Source organism: Quercus lobata, chromosome 5, assembly GCF_001633185.2.
Source record: "Quercus lobata isolate SW786 chromosome 5, ValleyOak3.0 Primary Assembly, whole genome shotgun sequence".
Lineage (NCBI taxonomy): Eukaryota > Viridiplantae > Streptophyta > Magnoliopsida > Fagales > Fagaceae > Quercus > Quercus lobata.
The window spans coordinates 42,595,418-42,621,432 of NC_044908.1; the positions used below are offsets into that span (position 1 = coordinate 42,595,418).

A 26,015-nucleotide genomic window follows, 5' to 3' on the forward strand; every position below is an offset into this window, starting at 1 on the left:
GATATATTGTGATTGATTATTTATAATATTAAGATATGTTTTTGTTTAAATAATTATTTGTGATGCAATTATTTGTTAATTCAAAATTTTATATTTAAAAACTTTATTTGTTTGGTTTTTCATAGTTTAAATCAATTGAGTTAATACTTTTTTTTTTGGATAAAATCTGATAAACAAGTAGACACCCCACAACCAATTCATTCAATAAAGGTTAAGGAATTTTGATCGGTTTAATAAACGTATTAGGTTAGCATTGACTCATATAGTTAAATATTTATGAGTTAACACGACATGAATCTGACACACAAATAAAAATTGTCACATCTACATGACATAAGTTGTAAAGTTATTCTATGACCACGATCTTTACTACAACTATCCTATGTAACAGATTGTTACTATTATTTGTCTTTTTTTTTTTTTTTTCTTTTTTTTGGTTAAAGAAAATAGGAATTCGCTAGGTTACACTAGCCCCAGGCAGGGCGCTAAGGTTAAATCCTTGAGTCAACTTGTGTGGATGCCTACTAACGAACTCTTACTAGCAACAGGACTCAAATTAAGGTGGATTAGACGAAATGTCCGAGTCTTACCAGCTGTGCCAAGCCCCTATCGGCGTTACTATTATCTATTTTCTTATAGACTTCACTATTTTTTATTTTTTCTTCTCTTGCATTAAAATTGTGACAAAATTGTAATATAAAATATTGTGGTCTTATATTTGAATTGAATATAAATGGAGTAATGAACAGTAAACTGGAGCTGTATTTGAATTATCTTAAAAAAAGAATTGAATAAAAAAAAAAAAACAGTAAAGAAAAAAGTTCGAAGACTCAAAGCTATTTGAATGATCTTAAAAAAAAAAAAAAAAAGACAAAGATCATGGGAAAATGGGTAAAGCAGTAAAGGTGGCTGATCCTAATAATGGAGCTGTATTACTCTTCAAAACACTCTGCCTACTTCCTTTCTCTCTCCCACGCAAACATTCATTTCTCTCTCTCTTTCTGATTCCAATCCTCTCTCTGGTTTCAGTCTTCAACAACACACTGAAAAACACACTCCTCATTCTCTCACTCACGCGCAAACACACACATATATTCACTCCCAACCAACCCACTCTCCTCACTATCACTCAAACCATCAACAACACACAATGCTTCTCCTCTTCCTTTCCCTTCTCTCCCTCCTTTCACCCCTCACCCTCTCTCTGAACCAAGAGGGTCTCTACCTCCAAAGCATAAAGCACTCCTTCTCCGACCCAGACTCCTCCCTCTCCTCCTGGAACGACCGCGACCCCACTCCATGCAACAACTGGCGCGGCGTCAAATGCGACGCCGCTTCCCTCTCCGTCGTCTCCCTCGACCTCTCCAACACCAACATCGCCGGCCCTTTCCCTTCCCTCCTCTGCCACCTCCCCAACCTCACTTTCATTTCCCTCTTCAACAACTCCATCAACTCCACCCTCCCCCTCGATATCTCCACGTGTCAAAGCCTCCAGCACCTCGACCTCTCTCAGAACCTCCTCACCGGTGGGCTCCCCCACACCTTATCGAGCCTCCCCAACCTCAAGTACCTCGACTTAACCGGCAACAATTTCTCGGGAGAAATTCCCGATACTTTCGGGCGCTTTCAAAATCTCGAGGTTCTTTCTCTGGTCTACAATCTGCTAGATGGGACTGTCCCTTCGTTTTTGGGGAACCTCACCACTCTCAAAATGCTGAACCTCTCTTACAACCCGTTTTTTCCGGGTCGGATCCCGCCGGAGCTCGGTAACTTGACGAATCTCCAGATTTTGTGGCTTTCGGATTGTAACTTGGTGGGCGAGATTCCTGACTCGCTGGGTCGGCTCAAGAAGCTCACTGATTTGGACCTGGCTCTCAACGACTTGCACGGGCCGATTCCGAGCTCGCTCACTGGGTTAACCAGCGTGTTCCAGATTGAGCTCTATAACAACTCGTTGTCCGGCGAGTTGCCCGCCGGAATGTCTAACTTGACGGCATTGCGACTGCTCGACGCGTCGATGAACCAGCTGACTGGGACGATTCCGGACGAGTTGTGTGGGTTACCACTTCAAAGTCTCAATCTTTACGAGAACCGATTCGAGGGGAGCTTACCTGAGAGCATTGCCAACTCGCCAAATCTGTACGAGCTCAGAATTTTCAGAAACGAGCTTACCGGCGAGCTGCCACGAAATCTCGGCGCGAAATCGCCGTTAAAATGGATCGACATCTCGAACAACAAATTCTCCGGCGAAATTCCGGCGAGTTTGTGTGCAATGGGAAAGCTGGAAGAGCTCTTAATGATAAGCAACGAGTTCTCGGGTCAAATTCCGCCGGGTTTGGGCGAGTGCCAGAGTTTGAACCGGATCCGAATGGGTCACAACCGGTTATCCGGTGAAGTACCCGCTGGTTTCTGGGGGCTCCCAAATGTTAACTTGCTCGAACTAGTTGGGAACTCGTTTTCGGGTCAAATCGCGAAAACCATCGCCGGTGCGGCCAATCTTTCGGTCTTGATCGTGTCGAATAACGAGTTTTCGGGTCCGATACCCGAAGAAATTGGGTGGTTAGAGAACCTGTTTAAGTTTTGGGGTCATGATAACAAGTTTAGTGGGTCATTGCCAGAAAGTATGTTCAAGCTTGATCAGCTTGGGAGTCTCGATCTTCATAATAATGAGCTCACTGGTGAGCTTCCAAATGAGATTAAGTTTTGGAAGAAGCTCAACGAGCTTAATTTAGCCCAAAACGGGTTTTCGGGTCAGATACCGGATGAGATTTCGAGTATGTCAGTGCTTAATTACCTTGATCTTTCCAGGAATCAATTTTCTGGGAAAATCCCATCTGGGTTACAGAATTTGAAGCTCAATCAGCTCAATTTGTCATATAATCGATTGTCGGGTGAGCTTCCACCCTTGTTTGCTAAGGAGTTGTATAAGAATAGCTTTGTGGGAAATCCTGGTTTGTGTGGGGAATTGGAGGGTTTGTGTGATGAGAAAGATGAAGCTAGGAATAAGGGTTATGTTTGGTTGCTTAGGACTATTTTCGTGCTTGCTGGGTTAGTGTTTATTGTGGGTGTGGTTTGGTTCTATATGAAGTACAGGTATATCAAGATGGCCAAGAGAGCAATCGACAAGTCGAAATGGACTCTGATGTCGTTTCATAAACTGGGTTTTAGTGAGTATGAGATCTTGGATTGTCTTGACGAAGATAATGTGATTGGTAGTGGTGGTTCTGGGAAGGTTTACAAGGTTGTGTTGAGCGGTGGTGAGGTTGTTGCAGTGAAGAAGCTTTGGGGAGGAGCCACAAAAGAGTTTGATAGTGGTGATGTGGAGAAAGGAGGTCGTGTTCAAGACAATGCTTTTGATGCAGAGGTTGATACTTTGGGAAAGATTAGGCACAAGAACATTGTTAAGCTATGGTGTTGTTGTACCACTAGAGATTGCAAGCTTTTGGTCTATGAGTACATGCCTAATGGTAGTCTGGGTGATTTGCTGCATAGTAGTAAGGCAGGGTTGTTGGATTGGCCAACAAGGTATAGAATTGCTTTGGATGCTGCTGAGGGACTTTCTTATTTGCATCACGATTGTGTTCCAGCAATTGTTCATAGAGATGTGAAATCCAACAATATTTTGTTGGATGGGGATTTTGGTGCACGAGTGGCAGATTTTGGAGTGGCTAAGGTGGTCGATTTAACTGGAAAGGGTCCTAAATCCATGTCTGTTATAGCCGGGTCTTGTGGCTACATTGCACCAGGTTAGCCACTTTAACTTTTGGTCGCACGCTTTGTTTTGGTTTTATATATTTTGATCCAAATTGCCATCATATTCCACGTTCTTTTGTTAATTTGTTTTGGAATTATTCATGTTCATGTTATCTTTTCTGTTAAGAGATGCTTTGTGTTTTGTGAGAAACTGCCATCTTAGATGTACATAATTTTTGTAACATTGATTCCTAGTACCTTTTTGAACCTAAGGACTCTAATGGGGCTACTTAGTATGGTATTTCCCAAGTACCTTCTACCACTTCTGAATTCTCTTTTATGCGTTTACATTAATGTTGTAGTGCCATGTTATTTTATTGGGCTCATGTTTGAAGCTGACCCTTTTGCTTTAACTTGTTGCAGAGTATGCATACACTCTTAGGGTGAACGAGAAGAGTGACATATACAGTTTTGGAGTGGTTATTCTCGAGTTGGTCACTGGGAGGCTCCCGGTTGACCCCGAGTTCGGAGAAAAGGATTTGGTGAAGTGGGTATGTACCACTTTGGATCAAAAAGGCGTGGACCATGTGCTTGATCAAAAACTTGATTCTTGTTACAAGGAAGATATATGCAAGGTCCTAAATATTGGCCTTCTCTGCACTAGCCCTCTTCCAATTAATCGCCCATCCATGAGACGGGTGGTTAAATTGTTGCAAGAAGTGGGCACAGTGAACCCATCCAAGACTGCTAAGAAAGATGGAAAATTGACACCTTATTACTATGAAGATGCCTCGGATCAAGGAAGTGTAGCTTAAAAATTTTATGTTCAAGTTTTATTACAATGCAAAATATTTCCAAGAAGGGGGGGGAGTGCTGGTTTTTCTTTTGCTTGTTCTTAAGGTAACTTCCCATTATTACTAGGTTTTGCTTAAAAGAGTAGAGAAAAGAAAGAGTTGGAGTGAATTTCTTGAGGAGTAAAAGAGAGATGGGAATGGAAAATAAAAAAAGGAGGATTTTATTATGGGAAGAGAGAGTGGATGTTTTACAGTGTAAAGTAATTTTGACGATAGAGGTTTTTCTCCAACCAAGTTTAGTAGCTGCCTGCATTAACCCATCTTATTGAAGAAGAGAGTGACGTTTCACTGTTATTGATTGTGATCCATCCATCATCCATGGTATCACTCAGGTGATTTTTCAAAATGTAAACCCGTGGCTTTTTTATTGTATCAACAACTATAGCAAGTTATTCAAGGAAAAAAAAACACTCTTTATCTTATCTAAGTTTTACTTTTCCATGATTTATGGAAGATGCCAAGAATGGGAATCTCATAAAATTGTGCTATATGTTCAAGTTAAATGCTTAGACTATACTCTGCTGTGAGAATCTACAGTGGTAGCGGGACAGCTATATATATTAATTAAGAAGGTAGTTAATAGTTAGTAGACTTGATTCTGAATGGGCCCTGCTATTTAAGCGAAAGAGCTTCCCTCATGTTTATGGTTCTCCTCTGTACTGTACCCAAGGAGTCCAAGATATTATGCATCTTTTTGTGATTGACTTGGACATTCCACTAGAAATTTAGAGCTGGTCCTAGCTATATTGAAGTTGTCGTATTTGTTAGTTGGGTGATTGTATGTGTTTATTAATTCATTTCTGAAAAAAGTATAGCAAAATTTAATGAAATTTAATGGATGTCCAACACAGAATTGCCTCCATAGAATTGATATCAATTTACAGCAACCAACACAGAATTGCCTCCATAGAATTGATATCAATTTACAGCAAAATTTAATGGATATCCAACACAGAATTGCCTCCATAGCATTGATATCATTTACAAAATAATTTAATGGATATCCCAACACAGAATTGCCTCCATAGCATTGATATCAAAACACGGGAAAAAGTAGCATTGATATCAAAAAAGGGGAAAAAAAAATATTAATGGATGCCTTAATATGGCTTTAGATTTATTTTAAGAAATTTTTTTATGAGAAATAAAAAATAAAAAATAAATGACTTTTTTGGTTGCTTTTTATATTTTGAATTTTGGGTAAATTGTAAATTACACTCTTAAAATTTGGGGGTGATTGGATTTTACGCCCTAAAATTTCAAAATTTGGATTTTACCTTCTAGTTTGGGGTGTTTGGATTTTATACCTTGACTTTTCAAAATTTGGATTTTACCCCTAAAGTTTAGGGTTGTTTCGATTTTACATCTCAAAATTCTGAAACTTTAGAGTGTAAAATCCAAATACCTTAAAACTTTAGGGAATAAAATCCAAATACTCCTAAAATATAAGAGGGAAAATCCAAATTTTGAAATATTAGGTATAAAATCTAAATATCACCAAACTTTAGGGAATAAAATCTAAATTTTATAATTTCAAGGTATAAAATCAAATCACTACCAAACTTTAGGAGTGTAATTTGTAATTTACTTTTCAATTTTCCATGAAAATAATATCAAAATTTTCTTAAAATGATCAATTAATAAATACTCTAAGAACACCGTTAACTAGAACTTCATTATAAATGTTAACACTCAACTATAAATTTGAACCTAAGGATGCTAAACTCACTCAATTTGACTCTGGAATTTGGACCCCTTTCTTTGATAATTATGAAAACGACAGTGATCATTGTTGATTGTTAAATGCCATAAAGACACCGTTAACCAGAACTTCGTTATAAATATTAATACTCAACTATAAATTTGAACCTAAGGATGCTAAACTCACTCAATTTGACTCTGGAGTTTGGACCCATTTCTTTGATAATTATGAAAACGACAGTGATCATTGTTGATTGTTAAATTCTCTGTATTAGGCAGATATCTTCCATTGCTGTTGGTCACTTGTCCTCAACGAACCTATCTGATAGCTTTTCTTTTTTGCCTATCTAATGATTGTTTGATTTTATTTGTATTTTTAACCTTGCTCCTGAAGTTAGGCATTTTGGTTCTTCAATAGCAAACTTCCATTACGTTTATTTTTATTTATGTTAAGTTTGATTTGCAATTTATTCTTGATTTTAAAATCTGATAGGATGGGTTGCTCTCTAGCAAAAGCTGCACACAGCACAGATAGAAGACTTATGGATGCAGGAAGTCCCGCACTTTCTCGAGCATCAAGAATCATGTCCCACTTGATGGAACGTCTTCACTAGTGAGTCACTATTGATCTCAATTAATAAAATTTCTCTTTCATGATTCTCTCCCAAAAAAAAAAAAAAAAAAAAAAAAAAAAAAATCTCTTCAATGATTGAAAAAAAGTCAAATTTAAAAACCACCTCCCTCCAACATTAATTATGAGAAAACTAACCTGGGATGAAACTAGGATTAAATCTCAAGGGACCATAGTATGACCAAAAAAATTTCGTTTTTAATGATGAGGATTATTGAAAATATTCAAGATTAAACTAATACCTTAAAATCTATATAGCATTTATCTTTTTGCAAAAGACAAACGTGTCGAACTATTTTTTATTATAAAAGTGTTTAGATAAATAAGTGATTTGAAGTATATGAAAAATTATGAGGTTTTTTAAGAATCCGTTCGGGTTGAATGGCTTACAAGGAACACACTAAAGACTTTCTCTGATTTAGGTATCAGGTTACTAGTTCATTGATCCAATGAATCAGGCAATGGCAAAGTCAAAATTTTACTTTATGTTTGGCAAAGATTATTTTTGTCAACTTATTTTACTATTCAACTTATTTTTGCTACCTTTTATGGATTTCACTGTATTTTTTTATACTATTCATGGATCTCACTGTACTATTTCAGTTAACTTTTACCTTTATATATAGTACTTTTAGCAAAAAATTTTCAGTTTTAGCAAAATAAGCAAATCCCAAATGGATTCTTAGTAGCAAGATTAAAAAAAAAAAAAAAAAAAAAAAGGGTTGACCAAGGCTAGTCTTTGCTATCATGCACCTCAAACTAGTGAAAAGATCCCAATAATCTTATTCTTGTGCTTTAAGATTATATTATTGTCTTTTTCTTGCAATGTGGATTTGAATTTAATGACTATGCTGATTAATAGATAATTTAGTAAAACATCAATAATAAATGATTAATACTATTAAAATGTAGAGGCACAACTTATATATATATATATATATATATGTGTGTGTGTGTGTGTATTTAAGAAAGTGTAGAGCACAACTTTGTTAAGTTAAAATTACAACTCGAGCAATCGACCACTAAGATGGTCTATTGGCACCTCTCTAGTGGTTTGATGTGATATGTAAAATTTTTCAAGCACAAAGCATAAAAATCCGCAGCTTGGCCACAAAATCTGCTAAGATGTTCGAAGTTTAGTGATCAAATGACCATTTTGGTTGTTAGATCGGTGACTTCAGCAACTTAATTGTTTCCGATAATTGTATCGGCGGTTTCAACAGCAAAACCGAAACCGTCGGATTCAAAGACTTGACCATTGGCACTCATCGTCTTAACAACGACACCAACTACTGAAATTGCAACTTTAACAACCTAGATACAAAATGGAAGAGAGTGTCATTGTGTAGTTTTGTAAAATATTTTATTAAGTTTTTATAGGTAAAATGTTTTATAATTTTTTACAAAGTATTTTACGATCAATGGAAAATATTTTATAAGTTTGACCATATTTTACATGCAAACAAACAAGCACCTAAAAAGGATTAATATTTTACAAAAGATATATTACTCCAAACAAATAAAAATAAAAAGCTCTAAAGGCTTTGATTGAAAATACAAAAACATATCAACCAGTTGCGCAAATTTTTTGATTGTGCTACTGCAAAAGAAAAAAAAAACCCGCATAGAGCCGTCTCTCTTGTCTGGTGGCCTACCTCCAATTTTACAGCACTGGCTCGGAGACATTTAAACAGTGCAACGTTGGTCCACCTCACTAACTCACGTGCACCTTCTTAAAGTGCGTTTTAATTTTGTCAGTTCTCTTTATTTTTATGTTCAACCTATACGGATTCACATCCAGTGCAATAGCTAGGGTATTGCACGGGGTGCAATAGCTTTAATATCAGCCATGGATTAAATCTAATGATCAGAAAATTGACACGTTATATCTCCACGCTGGCAATCCGTGTGCTTCAATTTCTCTCCTCTCTTTTGTTTTTTACCTCTTTTCACTTCAGCAATTCAGCTTTCCCAAATATGAGTTTCAGAGAAAAAAACTCTCTTGGAGACTAAATCCAAGGCCGAATCTCAGTGGGCCTCAGCTCATCCCACACCACCACCACCACCGGCGATGCTTCCCGGTCTAGTCTTCTCCTCTTTCAAGGTTTTCTCGTAGCTCTCTCTCTTCTCATTGCACCCACACCACTGCCGTTGGCGTGCTTATTACCGGTGTCACCACCACTGGTGGCTACCGGGTTTCCCTCTCTCCCTCTCAAATTTATTTTCTCTTTTATTTTTGTTTTTGTTCCAGTTTTAATTATTTTGATGACTAGAGCTGTATGATTTTGTTTGGGTTTGAAAAATGGGGGTTTTGGTATGAATCTGTTTTATTGTGTAAATATATGTCATTTTGTGTGTGGGTTATTGAGTAAGTGAAATTTGTGTTCTTGAGAGTGCTTAAATTAGTGTAAACACATGGACTAGTTGAGTGCAGATCTTAAAATCTGGGTATGTAAAGGGTAAGTTCTACCCTTTTTTTTTTCCTTTCCTTTGCTATGATCTTTGTTATTGCCTTGCTTCTTTATTGTTGCTGAAGGTGTTTGTTGAAATGCTTCATAGAGGGGTCAAGATAGTTGGGGCTATTGAAACCAAGATCTTGAAATTTTAATTTTTTTTTTTTTTTTTTTCCAATCGGTCTTTGGGCTAATCCGTTGGATTTTAAAAAAGGCGTTGAATTTTACTAAGGTTATTCGTTCCAAAATTTTAATCTGAAATATTGTCCATAAATTGCAGTTGTTATTTTTAAGGAATAATCATACATGCAATAGAGAACTCTGACAAATGGGCTTTTTATGTTTGATTCCTTGTTTCATTTTTATGCGCCTTCAAGATCTTCTTGACTTTCTCTTGTCTTAGGCTTAATGTTCTTTTCTTCTTTACTAAAATCGTATAAATATATATATATATATATATATATAAAATATGACAGCTTTTAAGGTAATTGATGAGTGCAGAAGAACTTATCAGAACTAGAATCAATTGCGCTAGAAGAGACAATGAAACTGCAGGCTCTAAAACATCTTTGTGGTGAAAATTTTGTTCTTAGCTTGATCATATTACCTTTTGTTTGTTTTTGTGTGTTGTGGACCTGTGGTCCAAAAATGACTGCTGTGTTTTCATTCTGAAACCTTTAAAGAATTTCCATAAAGATTAGATGCCATTCTGGATCAGAAAAGTTCTATTATAAGGGGGAATAAATTGTGTTTTGGGAAGCCATGGTACTTTGTCTATTGTCATCCTGCAATCGCCATTCATTTTCATTATTAATCACCTGAATCCCCCCCCCCCCTTTTTTTCTCTTTTCTTGATTTATTTGCCTAAGATCATACAATTCTTACTCCTTTTACTGAAATAGAGCTATGATTCTTAGCTTGATAATAATTTCTCAGTTTGAAATTTGTCACAATGGATCAGTTTTTTCTCATTTCCTATGTTCCTATTGTGGTTTGAGTTGTGAAATGCACTGAAGGTGTTTGTGAAAATATTTGTTAGAAACTTTGAAGTGATGTTAAGATATTTTATTTGTGTGTTGTGCAGTCTTGAGGGGGATTCGTCATATTGAGAAATGCGCCAAGCTATTCTTCAAAATTGGTTAAATCATTCAGGAGAGATTCATCTTGTGTAATGGAAAAATCAAAACAAATTGAAGTTTCGAATGGAGTTGTCTCGGCCATGGCATCATTCAGGAGATTCATCTCTTGCCTTCCATTGTTGCCATTGTATAATTGAATTGCTGTGCAAGTTGTATTTTCATGTAGTAACTGATTTTTTGTGTTGATGAATAGATGAAATGTAAACAAATTTGTTTTGCAAATAGCATGTTGTGATGGAGTTCGATTATTAGCTTTTTAGGTCTTAATGCATTCCAATTTTTTATCTAGTCTAATTAGTCATTCTTGCAGACCAACAGTTCTTTGTGTTTGAATATGCTTGGAACAAGTACTAAAAATTGGAGGATGACTTAAAAACACAAATTATATAAACTATTCACAGCTTCATTCTGGCTCTTCACCAAAAAGCCAATCTATATGATGGAATTTGTTGGAAATACTATTAGTGCTCTTTTCTGTCAAATTACAACTTCATGCTCAATATATTCTCTTGAAAACAAGAATTACATAACAAGAGTCTTCAAGAACGTTTGGCATATTTTAAAATCAATGGATCCAAGATAAAAGTAAACCACCAAAAAAGAAGAAAACTTCGATCCAAAAAATGAACTAAATTGTATTAAATTATATTCTTTAATTACAAGGCCATAATAACATGATACAATAGAGAATTTTTTTTCTACCATCATATTACCTAATTCTCATGTAATAACCAAAAAAATAAAAATAAAAGGTCTTGCATGCTTCAAGATCAAATGCTTCAACAATCTTATGCGCCTACTCAATTGTAAATAAAAATGTGTCATGACCCTACTCAATTGTAAATAAAAAGTCATATGCACTCATTTAGTTCCACTCTTGGGGTGTCTTTCTTCTTGTTGTACATTCCTCTGCACTGGTTTTTCTACACTAGATAGCTGCTGCTTGCAGCATGTGGGCTGCTGCTTTCTTATTCTGCATTGATTTCCCTCTCGGCACTGGGTTTAGTTGGCACTGGTTTTAGTTTTGTTGTAGTTAGCTCCAGCTATATTTACTATTTTGTTTCCCCTGACTGACCCACAGGGTCTATACTTCTTTGTATACAAACTATGTCAATAATACATCTATCTTTACCTCAAAATAAAAGGACAATGGTAGTGCTACATAGAAGCGTGAAAGTAAATGAAACCAATAAGCACAACATCCTTCAAAGGGCATGCACACCAGAAAAACATAATAGATACTAAAGCTTAAACCACAATTCATATACAATACAGCATATATATTTATACGATTTTAGTAAAGAAGAAAAGAAAATTAAGCCGGAGACAAGAGAAAGTCATGAAGATCTTGAAGGCACATAAAAATGAAACAAGGAATCAAACATAAAAAGCCCATTTGTCAAAGTTCTCTATTGCATGTATGATTATTCCTTAAAAATAACAACTGCAATTTATGGACAATATTTCAGATTAAAATTTTGCAATGAATAACCTTAGTAAAATTCAACGCCTTTTTTAAAATCCGACGGATTAGCCAAAAGACCGATTGGGAAAAAAAAAAACAGAATTTCAAGAGCTTGGTTTCAATAGCCCCAACTATCTTGACCCCTCTATGAAGCATTTCAACAAACACCTTCAGCAACAATAACAGAGGACTCAAAGACCACAGCAACAGCAACAATAAAGAAGCAAGGCAATAACAAAGATCATAGCAAAGGAAAGAAAGAAAAAAAAAGGGTAGAACTTACCCTTTACATACCCAAATTTTAAGATCTGCACTCAACTAGTCCATGTGTTTACACTAATTTAAGCACTCTCAAGAACACAAATTTCACTTACTCAATAACCCACACACAAAATGACATATATTTACACAATAAAACAGATTCATACCAAAACCCCCATTTTTCAAACCCAAACAAAATCATACAGCTCTAGTCATCAAAATAATTAAAACTGGAACAAAAACAAAAATAAAAGAGAAAATAAATTTGAGAGGGAGAGAGGGAAACCCGGTAGCCACCAGTGGTGGTGACACCGGTAATAAGCACGCCAACGGCAGTGGTGTGGGTGCAATGAGAAGAGAGAGAGCTACGAGAAAACCTTGAAAGAGGAGAAGACTAGACCGGGAAGCATCGCCGGTGGTGGTGGTGGTGGTGTGGGATGAGCTGAGGCCCACTGAGATTCGGCCTTGGATTTAGTCTCCAAGAGAGTTTTTTTCTCTGAAACTCATATTTGGGAAGGCTGAATTGGTGAAGTGAAAAGAGGTAAAAAACAAAAGAGAGGAGAGAAATTGAAGCACGCGGATTGCCAGCGTGGAGATATAACGTGTCAATTTTCTGATCATTGGATTTAATCCATGGCTGATATTAAAGCTATTGCACCCCGTGCAATACCCTAGCTATTGCACTGGATGTGAATCCAACCTATACAAGCAACAATAATGCCTTGAGGACAGATACACAAGTTAACTTACTGTTGTAAAAATTCAGCAGCGAGAAAAAAAAAAAAAAAACAAGAGAGTAATGGTAGGGCAGGACTGCAAGAGTATTACAAATTTGAATTTGCCAATAGAAGTATAGTTCTTCGCTTCAAAGTTCAAACTATATACAGTTCTACACAATTAACGCGGCGTCGTTTGCTGAGTCTTTTTGCTCAGATAAGGACGATCTACCTTTGAAAAAAACCATGTTCAAGGGACCCCCCATTTGAAACTTGAAACTTATTATTATTATTATTTTTTGGTCCTGAGGCTTAAGCATAAATGATGCATAAAGGAAATGCATTAGGTTAGACCTCATTCTAGCTTAATGAAACCTTATAAATCTCAAAAGAAGTTGTTATCTTAATTGATAGCTTACCAAAATAGGATCTTAATTTGACTAAAAAAAACATTAAATACACCTAAAAATGAGTAAATAAAACCCGGATAAAATTTAGTTACAAAATTAGTTGTAGTTTTAAGTTACAACGTTACGTAATAAAATAAACATTACTACATATTTTGAAAATCTAACTGTTGAATTACATGTTTTTTATACTCTTAATACATATGTCAAATTTTGTGTTAATTGGATATTATTTACGTTATGATTTATAAGTTTATATTTTATGAATAATTTTATATTACAAAATTTGCAATTTAAACAATTTATTAAAGACATAGTTATTGATTTTTAATTTTTTAGAAATTTCGCAAGTATGTAGGTTATAAGAAGAAAATGTAATCCAACGACGGATTTGTCAAAATTCACATCTAATAAAAAGATATTGCATAAGGTTGTAGTCTTAGGTCACAACTAATTTTGTAATTAAACTTGTAAGGACTCAATTTGTAATGATCCCAAAATGATATTGGGTTCGTACGTTAAAGGCCCAAACAATAAAATTTGTAGAGCGTGGGCTGAAAGGCTAGGCCTTAGTCACCGGATAGTGGTTAGTTATGGTACTCATGGTGGACGCACAGAGGTGAACTAAGGTTGTCCATGGATTTTGTCCATGATGCTTAATGTTCTTATTATTTCTCTCTCTTTTTGGGTATCATCCTCCTCTTTTGGGGCATGAATCCTTACATTATATAGCCCTTCTCAGTTGATCCTGTCCTTCCATCTGTCGATCAGGCAGATACCTACTCGAGTGCCTGTCCCATCAGCCGCCTTCCCCCCACTTTCTGTTAGTTGTAATAACTGAAACCACACTGTTCAGGGGTCTTTTCCCATCAATGTGGCTAGGACGTTTGTTGGCGCATTCAATGCGGAGGTGACGTCTTTTCCTTGAACCATTCCCACACTGCACCCTCATGCGAGTCCCATTCCACTTGCCTTTTCTTCTGGGAGCGCTTTGGAGGCTGCCTTTGATGAAGTGTTGTTATTCCCTTTTAGTCCTCGGGATGCCTAGGACAGGGTCATCCTCGGCTGCACCTCTAAGCCATTTGGACTTTCGCTACTTGTCCTCGGCAACTATTCTCCTCGGCTCGGGCTTTGAGCCCTAATGGAAAGTGGGCCGGGATCACAAATTCTCTGGCCCCACAATAGCCCCTCAAAATCCTGCTGTCCGGATCCTCGAACGGAGAGGAGGGTTTTGATGATATCAGGCTTCTGTCAAAACTTGTCAATCCTTGTCACCTATCAGTTCCAGAGACTCTTCGTCTGCTCGAGGCACGTTCTTGGAGCCTTGGAAGGTGAAACGTGTCTTCATTAAATGCGGGCGGTTTTGTGCTTCCCACATTCAACGACGCGATGGTAATCTAACGGTGGCGATTTCCTTACCTTTATGGGCAGGAAAATTCGTGCAGTTACTTTTGATGGGAGGTATAAATAATTTCTGGAACTGATTTGTCTATTCACTTTTGCACTTAAGAGCTCCAGCGCACATATCCTGTGTTCAGTCAAACTTTTATCCAAATTCAAGTCTATCTCCAGCACAAATAGCCTATCCGAGGAACCTTTCCTCTTTCCTGTAAGTTCTCTGCTTTCACTAACTCGTGCTTTTTCTTTTCTGGATTTTTTTTTCTCTTGTTCTTCTCCCTCTCCCGTCATCCTCTGAGTTTGTTTAGTAGTTCCTAGAGATGGTTAAATTGAAAAAATTGGTTAAGACCGAAGAGGCGATGGAAAAGTTTATCGTCGACTATAGGATTCCTCTCAATGTAAGTTTGAGACACTGCAAGGTGGGGGAGTGGCATCTTCAGAGAAGGACGGGCGAGGTGGTAATTTCCCTTCTCGCCTTCGTAGAGGGGGGTATGAGAATCCCCATGGGACCGGTAATGAGGAGTTACCTTAGACATTTTCGATTAGCTCCCACCCAGTGCGCTGCCAATATGTTTAGGATTCTAGGTTGTGTGGATGCCTTAAACGAAAAAATGGGACTAAGACTAACCCATCATGACATAAATTGGTGCTACAATCTCCAAAATTTGAAGGGCAAATCCTACTACATGAAAACGAAAGACGATAGGGTTCGGCTGATCCAGTGCCTCCCCGAGTCCAACGAAGGGTTGAACAAGGACTTTCTTATGGTATCTGGGGAATGGCACGATGACCTTCCTTGCCCAATGGTGGAGGGAGAACCAGGTGGGGTATAGAGAGTAGGAGGGTGACAATCCTTTGCGTCGTCCTAATTTGGTGTGGTTCGGTTGCTAATCATGTACATGCCTTTTTTTTTTTAACAGATACACACGACTTTCATCGACACTTTCATCTGGTCAACCGAGTGGATTTGGAGACTCTTCTTCAAGCGGCGGTTTTTGTAAATGATGAGGATGGTCAAGTCAGAGCCACTCATAAAATCTTAGGGTACGATCCCATCCAGAAGTCATTTGCCGACCAAAAGCACGTGATTAGCGCTAACAATCCTCGACTTCCGAAAATCACTGTAGTCAAGTACGGTTTTTTGATCTTTGAAAGATCTCCTGTCCCGGAGGGCATCCCGTTGGCGGGCTCCTCCCCATCTCACCAGGCAGCGGAGGACGAAGGTGATTTGGGTCCGTCCGAGGAGGGATTTGGGGCATTTGACCAAGCTGACCCATCTGAGGACCCTTCTGGTGATCTGGGTGACCCTGACTTGTCCGAAGCGAAACTGTTGTCAGTGGGAACATCCTCCCGAGCCGAGATGGGTCTTAAGAGAAAACCCCCGACCAGCTTATTCGACCTCATTGAGGGTTAGCCGGGGAAGGGTGCACAGGGAAAGCCACAATCCAGTGTTCCAACTCCCCCACCCTAGCCCCAGCCCGTCCAGACTAGGTCCTCATCTTCCAAGTCGCAGCCACAATCTCCCCGTCCCAAACTTCCTGCTCCTCCTCAATCAGCTCTGCCTTCTCGGCCAAAGCTAGCTGAATCAAAGAGAAAGAGGAGTCCCAAGGGTAAGGAACCAATGGATGGGGGAAAATCTCAATCCTCTCAGGAGAGGGACGAAGCCCCGCATGCTCAAAAACAGTTAAAGATCAGGCATCAAGGCTAAGGGAAAGGGATCGATGCCCAATCCGAGCCAAGTGCTTGGCTTCCCGCCCCAATGCTCCATGGGGAGCCACTGTTGGAAGACGCGTCCATGAGGAACCTTGGAGACGACGAAGGCGGTTATGTGGCCGACGCGTTAGGGAGGACCCTGCTGCTTCCTACTGATATGGAAGAGTTGAAGAATATGAGGATGCAGGAGGTTTTCCTCAGCGCGAAGAGGTACCTGGGTATGGTAAGGCTCCTAAAGCTTATAACTCTGTCGATTCTTGCTCCTAGATTCTCGTTCATAATGTGTTTGTTTCAATTGGCAGGCTATCCAGGCTACCTATAGGATGGAGGAAGAAGTTAAAGGGCAGAGTAAGACCGCCGAGCTTGAGCACAGTAAACGTATAGATGCTGCGCGGACTCTCAAAACTTCTGAGACTGACCTCGCGAAGGCCAGGAAGGACTTAAAAGAGGCTGCCAGAGCCAGGGATAGTGCCGAGGCAGGTTTGTCTAGTGCCCAAAAATAGGTCGAGGAACAAACGAAGCGCCTACTTGCTGCCGAGGAGCAATTGCAGATTGCTAAGGAGCAGATCAGTGATTTAAAGAAGAAACTGATCGAGGCAGACAATGCTAAGGGTGTGGCAGAATTTGCCAGGGATGAAGCCGTGAGGACCAAGCAGGAGGCTGAGTTTGCCAGAACTGAGGCCGAAACTACTAAGGACAAGGCCGAGGAGGAGGGCTACGAGGCGGGGGTGGCTGAAACCCAGGCCTCCCTTAAAGCTCAAATCCCAGGAGTATGCAGGATATACTGTTCCCAGGTTTGGGACGAGGCCCTAAAACGAGCTGGGGTGGAGGCTTCATCCGACCTGTAGAAGGCGGAGAACGTATTTTTATCCTCCAGCCATCCGTGAGACCGCCTCCGCTAGCTCCGAGACTATGAGCGTTCCACAGGAGGCTGAGGCTGCTCAGTCGGAAGCTGCTCAGATCATCGTCATTCCTAGCGAGTCGACTGAGAGAGGAGAGCCTCATGATGCGACAAAAGCACCTGGAGGTCTGAATCCCGAGATGCCTCAAGAGGCTGCCGAGTCTACGGTAAGTGCTCAGATCTTTGGTGCCGAGGAGCCAGCCATCTTTGTTCAACCCCTTCAGGCCATTCCCCTTACTGATGTCCCCAAGAGCACCGAGGCTGATCCTGCTCAGCCTTCCTAAGAAGGGGATATCTCCTAGGGCCCCGAGGCTAATCCTGCTCGGCCTTCCCAGGATATGGCCAAAATGAAATCGAAGAAGTAGAAGCCCTGGCCAACTTTTGTATTTGTTTCTAGTTTAACTATTAACTAGTTTTCCTTTTGTTTTGAGGACTTTAGAGTTTGCTTGCAGTTGAACTTTTTGACCACTTATATGAAATTCTTTTCTTCCTTTTTCCTTTAAATTACATGTTTGTTGCCCTTGCCGATATTTACTATTGTTGCGAACCTCATGGTTTTTGAACTAGTTATTTTAACATGTATGAATGGTTGTGCATACGATTTATTTGGGATTACATCCCGGAATTCTAACTTACCCATGCCCATGGGGCGTTGAACTTGTATCTGAACATACTTCTAGGGAGCTAAAGGTATCATCTGAGGTGCCGTGCGTGCTGTTGGGCCGTGTCTGGCACTTAGATTTTCTTGGAGCATCTAGTTTCCTCATAGGTTTGAGTAGTTGGTTTCCCCATAGATTTGAGTCCGAGGACCATGCAATACCTTGGTTCTGTCCAAAACTTATATTTTTCTTTAAGTAGTTGTTTTCCCCATAGGTTTGAGTCCGAAGACCATGCAATACCTTGATTCTGTCCAAAACTTAGATTTTCTTTTAAGTTGTTGGTTTCCCCATAGGTTTGAGTCCGAGGACCATGCAATACCTTGGTTCTGTTCAAAATTTAGATTTTCTTTAAGTAGTTGGTTTCCCCATAGGTTTGAGTCTGAGAACCATGCAATACCTTGGTTCTGTCCAAAACTTAGATTTTCTTTTAAGTAGTTGGTTTCCCCATAGGTTTGAGTCCGAGAATCATGCAATACCTTGGTTCTGCCTAAAACTTAGATTTTCTTTAAGTAATTGGTTTCCCCATAGGTTTGAATCCGAGGACCATGCAATACGTTGGTTCTGTCCAAAACTTAGATTTTATTTTAAGTAGTTGGTTTCCCCATAGGTTTGAGTCCGAGAATCATGCAATACCTTGGTTCTGCCCAAAACTTAGATTTTCTTTAAGTAGTTGGTTTCCCCATAGGTTTAAATCCGAGGACCATGCAATACCTTGGTTCTGTCCAAAACTTATATTCTCTTTAAGTAGTTGGTTTCCCCGAGGACCATGCAATACCTTGACTCTATCCAAAACTTATAATTTTCTTTAAGTAGTTGGTTTCCCTATAGGTTTGAGTCCGAGGACCATGCAATACTTTGGTTCTGTCCAAAACTTATATTCTCTTTAAGTAGTTGGTTTCCCCATAAGTTTGAGTCCGAGGACCATGCAATATCTTGGTTTTGTCCAAAACTTATAATTTTCTTTAAGTAGTTGGTTTCTCCATAGGTTTGAGTCCGAAGACTATGCAATACCTTGGTTCTGTCCGAACTTAGATTCTCTTTAAGTAGTTGGTTTCCCCATAGGTTTGAGTCCGAGGACTATGCAATACCTTGGTTCTGTTCAAAACTTATAATTTTCTTTAAATAGTTGGTTTCCCTATAGGTTTGAGTCCAAGGACCATGCAATACTTTGGTTCTGTCCAAAACTTATAATTTTCTTTAAGTAGTTGGTTTCCCCATAGGTTTGAGTCCGAGGACCATGCAATACTTTGATTCTGTCCAAAACTTATAATTTTCTTTAAGTAGTTGGAATCCCCATAGGTTTGAGTCTGAGAACCATGCAAGACCTTGGTTCTGCCCAAAACTTAGATTTTCTTTAAGTAGTTGGTTTCCCCATAGGTTTGAGTCCGAGGACCATGCAATATCTTGGTTCTGTCTAAAACTTAGATTTTCTTTTAAGTAGTTTCAAGGATTAGCCCCTCGGCCGAGATGTGGGGCGTTGACTTGACGTTGGAAGCCCCTAGAACTGTCCTCTTCTGGCATTTCAAAGCGTAGCCCCTAGTGGAACTTTATATTAGGGCAACAACAGCGGGCTGCTGGAAGTGATGGAGGGGTTTTCGCAGACCCTTGTTTGACAGGAGCTCGACCCACCGCCTGTGCCAACGCACAAGCCTTCCCCACAGACGGCGCCAATTATAAGGACTCAATTTGTAACGATCCCAAAATGATATTGGGTTCGTACGTTAAAGGCCCAAACAATAAAATTTGTAGAGCGTGGGCTGAAAGGCTAAGTCTTGGTCATCGGATAGTGGTTTAGGGTTTAGTCATGGTACTTATGGTGGACGCACAGAGGTGAACTAAGGTTGTCCATGGATCTTGTCCATGAAGCTTAATATTCTTATTATTCCTCTCTCTTTTTAGGTACCATCCTCCTTTTTTGGCGCATGAATCTTTACATTATATAGCCCTTCTCAGTTGATTCTGACATTCCATCTGTCGATTAGGTAGATATCTACTTGAGTGCCTATCCCATCAGCCGCCTCCCTCCACTTTTTGTTAGTTGTAATAACCGAAGCCACACTATTCAGGGGTCTTTTTCTATCAATGTGGCTAGGACATTTGTTAGCACATTTAATGCGGATGTGACGTCTTTTCCTTGAACCATTCCCACACTGCACCCCCATGCGAGTCCTATTCCACTCGTCTTTTCTTCTGAGAGCGCTTTGGAGGCTGCCTTTGATGACATGTCGTTATTCCCTTTTAGTCCTCGGGATGCCGAGGACATGGTCATCCTCGGCTGCACCTCTAGGCCATTTGGACTTTCGCTACTTGTCCTCGGCAACTATTCTCCTTGGCTCGGGTTTGGGCCCTAACGGAAAGTGGGCCGGGACCACAAATTCTCTGGCCCCACAAAACTTTATCCATAAAATCCTAGATGCTAAGATAATAAAATTTATATATAAAAAAAAATTTTAAAATTAACAAACGTTAAAAGCTACTCCCATCTTCTGTCAGACATCAATAAAAACCGGTGCCGGTCTCACTCCGCCCTTTGTATATACCATGCAGAAGGTATGGGTCATTGTAGGATATGAAATCTAATTGAAATTTTGAATATTAGAATAATAAGATAAAGATAGGGGTACGTATATAATAAGAGCATCTTGGACAGCATTCAGTATACGGTCAAAGGACATTTTTCTTTTTCGAGAAGACTGGTTACTAGAGTGTCAATGTTAACTTTGAACATTATTTTGGTTCTTGGACTTTTGATTTGAACAATTAACAAATTAAATCTTTTATTAGTATTTTTCATTAAATACTAATAGATTTAATTTCGAATTTATGCATAATTTCTACTTCATTATCAATAATTTAAAAATATAATTATTATAATATATAATATTATAGTATTAAACCCTTTAAATATTCGCAGGAAATAATAATAAAATGTCTAATTTATTATAAATCTAATATTTATAAAAACTTATTAATTCAAATTAAAAGTTCAAAAATCAAATTAACACTTAATTGTATGATATTTACAAAAAAATAAAAAAATAAAATTCAAAAGAAAAGTATATATAATAAACAAGGACTGCATTTTATTCAAGCAAAAAGTCTAGGGACAATTTTTGTGTCGCAACTTTATTATAATTTGAAGGGGTAATTACACATAACCCATTTGTGATTTGGGCGAAAATCACTTTGCCTACCCGTGGTTTGAAAAACATCACTTAATCCACCTGTGGTATGTTTCCGTCAATCTTCATAACCCACCTCAAGCCCAACCGTTACAAAAACACTTCTTAACCCCAAAACACAATATAATGCAAATCAAAACATCCAAAACTCAGAAACTTTTCGAGAGAGAGACCTTTGGTGAGATCAACGTGTTCTTCGTGGTTTGGAGTGTCTAGAGGGGGGAGAAAACACAAGTTTCGCAACATCGTAGCTGGGGGGAGAAAACCCATTATTCAATTTTCTCTCTTTGTTTGGTTTCCAAGAAAATAAAAGGGGAAAAAATATTGGGTATTGTAGTTTGTGTTGTTTGAGCTTTGTATTGCTGTGTAAAGGTTGAAACTTTTGATTTGTTTTCGATTGGGAAGGAGAAAGGAATTCTAGATTTTGTGATTTATGTTGTTGAGGTTCTTGTAAAGATGAGACACTTACTGAAAGTTGAGCCAATGGGTGTTTAAGACTAAGATTGACGAGTTTGATTTCTTTTATAGTTATATGGTTGCTGAGAAAATTTGAGAGAACTTGGGAATGTGAAAAAAAAAAAAAATTAAAAAAAAATTCTAGGTTTAATGATTTATGTTACCAGAATTTAGAAGCTTGCCTCTGTTATGCTAAAGTTAATAGAAGCTTGCCTCTATTATTTTTTTGCTAAAGTTAATACAAGAATGCTATTATGCTAATGTAGGTAACGCTTATAGATTTTACAGGGGGCTTATAGAAAAACTTGCAGGCAATACAGGTACCCCACTACACCCTGGATATATAGAAGTTACTTGTTTGGTCTTATAGATGAGGATGCAAAGAGCGTTGCTCTGGGAAATTTTGAACGTCATTAGGGAATTTATAGGTATGATGGGCAGCCAAAATATGCGATAGATGTTTTTGGTTAGAGTCAAAATAAATTTCTTGTGCCTGCACAGAATATGGATATTGGAATATCTTCCCAAGAAATGGTGTGTGTTCAATCCAAATGCCATAGATCTGAGCAAACTAGCAGACAACATAAATTTTGCTTGCACCTTCGCAGATTGCACCACACTTGGATATGGCTCCTCTTGTAAAAATTTGGATGCTAATGGGAATGCCTCGTATGCATTTAATATGTATTTCTAGATACAGAATCAGGATACAATGGCCTGTAATTTTCAAGGGTTGGCCCAAGTGGCAATTTTTTTGGGTATGTTCTTCGTGATCTGGGTTTTATTCTTTTGGGTATGTTCTTCATGTTCAAAATTTGTGTGAATGGAGAGAGAGACAAATACCACTTTTTGATCTTATTTCTCTTGCATTTTTGTGAGGAGAGAGACATAAAATTTGAGCAAAAATACCTATTTAGCCCTGATTTTAACAGAGGTGGGTTACGAAAAATAAACGAAACATATCATAGGTGGGTTAAGTGATACTTTTCAAACCATGGGTAGGCAAAGTGACTTTCGCCCAAACCACAACTGGATTTAGTGTAATTACCCCTAATTTTAAAGTGAGCGATTATGAGTGATAGAGAAAAAGTGATGGACTAATGCATGGTTTTGATACTCGAATTGGAAAAGTTCAAGATTTTTGAGGTTGGACTTTAAGGGCAATTGTATCAATGTTTCTAAAAATATCTATCTATTTTATAAAAAGAATCTACTTTTTCTATTTTACACTATCTCTTTTACTACAAATCACTCACATCAGTTTATCTATTCTAAACATTTATTTCAATAAAATATTCATTCTATTGCATTTTTTATTATGGCAAGAGATAAGACTATGGCAAGAAGAGAGAGAAAAGAGAGAGAAGAAAAGGAAATTAATAAAATAATTAACGAAGTTACAGTAATTGCGTATATTTACACGGTTACTGTAACTCCTCTATATATTTGCACAATTATAGATAAGCTGATGTGGGAGTTTTTCACGTCATATTGTGTAAATTTTATCACTTTTTGTATTTTAGAAGCATAAATACAATTGCTCTAAGGTGAAACTGTGATCAAGGGCAGTGCTAAAGCTATTCCAGGGGGTTCAAATGAACCCCTTGACTTGAAAAAAAAAAAAGGTATATAATATATTTTTTATTAGTTTAATTTACCATTAAAAATATTATTGCACACTATGACTTAAATCTTGCTCACTCTAATCACATATCAAACTAGTCCAAAATCAAATAGTAACACAAATCACAAATCTCTCTTTAATGAATCTCATCTCATCTCTCTTCTTTATTTGACTATCTCGGTATCTTCTAACTATAAGATTAAAGAGTGAATATTTGTGAGTTGTAAGTGTCTCTATATTTATTATAAATTTCCTTTATTATAATTAATTTATATTATATATGTGTGTGTGTGTAATATGTGTGTTGTTTTGTTTTTTTTTTTTTTTTGGTTATAATGTTATTTGTGTGAATTGTGATGTACTGAATATGTTCATGTATAGTATAAATATAATATAACTTTATATAATTTAATAATTAGAAAATATAGAGGGTTTGTCACACTTGTGTATATTGTTATCATGTTATAATATAAAGTTAGTGATTGTTTAAGAATTTGATTGGATAAATAGACACTTAGTGTATTATTTATGTATAGATGAGTGTGGCTGTTGATCAATAATTAATATAGTGCAAGTGAATTGAGTTTTGTCATTTAGATTAAAATATTTTTACAAAAACAATGAGAAATAGATAATGGAAATTTCATATAAATAAAAAAGATATATAAACTTAACAAAATAAAATAGTCACACTTAGCTACATTGACAATAGATAATGATAGTGAATAATAAACTATCATATAACGATTTTAAAATGTGAAAAATCATAGAGGGAAATTGTAAAACTTCATGTCTTTGCAATTTTTTTACCGATAACTAGATATATTCAAATTATATTTTTATTAAATTATATTTAATTTAAGTTTCTTAATGACCCACTTCAAAAATATTCCTAAAGCCGCTACTAATTGTGATATGTTATTTAATTTTTTAATCAATTTAATTCACAAATCAACTCATGGATTACTAATTTTAACTAATCCTGATGTCTCTCTTGGAAATATCAAGAAGTGTTCACAAGATGAACTACAAGCTCTTATTGTTATTTAACATTTAGTTGAATTTGAATAAGATAAAAAAGTTTGATGAATGATGACACACTCATTGGGTAATGAGTAGCCATATTGTAACTACGTCCATGAGCGACCTTTCTACTAGGCGAAAGGCAGCACCACCTCTACTACTTTGAGTTCCACAGAGGGAAAAGGGTGGCCATCATTGGGTTGGGCGTACCCTGTAACTACGTCCTAAAGGGACCTGGCTATCTACCCCAGTAGGAAACAGACTCCACCTCAAAATTTAGTACACTAGATTTTTCCATGTCTTTCTAATCTAACATTACCTCTCAAAAAAAAAAAAAAAAATGAGCTGCTCAGCCCACTAGGCATTACACAGACATGAAAGTCCCACAGACAGAGAGAGCAGACATTATCCATACTGGAACCTGAAAATATTTTTTTGTTTGATTGTTTTTTTCCTGCTCAGATGCCAAACTTCCAATAATGATTTCCTCCCCAACTTTTTTTTGCATTGGGTTGCGTTGGGCCCTCAAGTCCCAAACTTGAAATTCGATTTTCTTGTATCTCTCCATGACCATGACCATGTAAGAACTTACATCAGCATATTGTCATGCTCAATTGTGGATTTGAGCCCACAAGAATATGTGGTGCAAGAGCCCACTCGGGGCTAGGGGTGGCAAAAATTATTCATATCTATTAACCCGTTCATTACCCACTTTATTTGGGTAAGTCTTAACCCAATCCAATTAAATATTTGGGTTAAATGGATAAGAGCTCATTTGGTTATTTAATTAAACGAGTCTAAATGGATAAATCCATTATACTCACTAAACCCATTTAAATTTTAAAATTAAATAAACCCACATATTACCCACTAAACAATATAACGTTAAACACTTTCCCTTTCCCTTAGATTTTCTAAGCCAAACATTCAGTCCTCTCACTCTCACTCTCCTAAACACTTTCCCTCAAATTTTCTCAGTAACCAAACAAAAAAAAAAAAAATTTATATTCCGTATTTCTCTCTCTCTTTCTCTGTCTCTCTTGCGTTGCGTTGCGTGTACAGTTGTTTCTTTCTCTGGAGCTTCCCGATTCAATCCCTGATCTCCGATTCGCAATCGGAACACAATACTGTGGTGGCCGTTGAATCATTCATCGGTAACTGACTTTATTGAGTGGATTTTGGCATTTGCTGTGCTCAGTGGCCGTTGAAGCTTCCCGATTCAATCCCTGATCTCCGATTCGCAATCGGAACACAATACTGCGGTGGCCGTTGAATCATTCATCGGTAACTGACCTTATTGACCGTTCAGGTTTATCTCTCTCTCAACTCTTCTTCTTCTTCATTTGATTTTTTTGTTTGTTTGTGGGTTTGTCTTTATTTTCTGTTTTTGTTTGTGGGTTTGAAATGTAAATTACGTGTTTGATGAAATGCTTGGCAGAAGATAATGCTCTCTTTGTTTGTGTCGAACTGAAATGGAGAAATGGGCTCTCAACTCTTCTTCTTCTTCATTTGATTTTTTTGTTTGTTTGTGGGTTTGTCTTTATTTTCCGTTTTTGTTTGTGGGTTTGAAATGTAAATTACGTGCTTGATGAAATGCTTGGCAGAAGATGATGCTCTCTTTGTTTGTGTCGAACTGAAATGGAGAAATGGGATTTGGGTTATAAGTCAGCAACTAGTTGTGTAGGTAGTACTTTTACTCTAGCATTCTAAACTGATTGTTTGTATAATGAAATTCATGA

The 26,015-nt window shown here is 37.7% G+C and overlaps 1 protein-coding gene and 2 long non-coding RNA genes across 3 annotated transcripts; all 3 read left to right on the forward strand.

Annotated features, from left to right (window-relative positions):
- Positions 1–929: 929 nt before the first annotated feature.
- LOC115989628 (receptor-like protein kinase HSL1) lies at positions 930–4,969 on the forward strand. The gene is made up of 2 exons (XM_031113421.1): positions 930–3,746; positions 4,117–4,969. The coding sequence occupies exons 1-2, from the start codon at positions 1,151–1,153 to the stop codon at positions 4,506–4,508; spliced, it is 2,988 nt and encodes a 995-aa protein (XP_030969281.1). The 5' UTR covers positions 930–1,150; the 3' UTR covers positions 4,509–4,969.
- A 3,842-nt stretch (positions 4,970–8,811) lies between these two features.
- Positions 8,812–10,722, forward strand: LOC115988788. The gene is made up of 2 exons (XR_004091646.1): positions 8,812–8,983; positions 10,417–10,722. It is a non-coding gene; the product is annotated as an uncharacterized LOC115988788 (long non-coding RNA).
- A 372-nt stretch (positions 10,723–11,094) lies between these two features.
- LOC115991922 lies at positions 11,095–12,427 on the forward strand. The gene is made up of 2 exons (XR_004092378.1): positions 11,095–11,289; positions 11,323–12,427. It is a non-coding gene; the product is annotated as an uncharacterized LOC115991922 (long non-coding RNA).
- The last annotated feature ends 13,588 nt before the right edge of the window (positions 12,428–26,015 follow it).

Bases quoted from the DNA above. Each gene is read 5' to 3' on its own strand.
- LOC115989628 (XM_031113421.1), top strand. From the start codon at position 1,151: ATGCTTCTCCTCTTCCTTTCCCTTCTCTCCCTCCTTTCACCCCTCACC. The intron at 3,747-4,116 runs GTTAGCCACTTT...AACTTGTTGCAG, and splicing joins TTGTGGCTACATTGCACCAG to AGTATGCATACACTCTTAGG.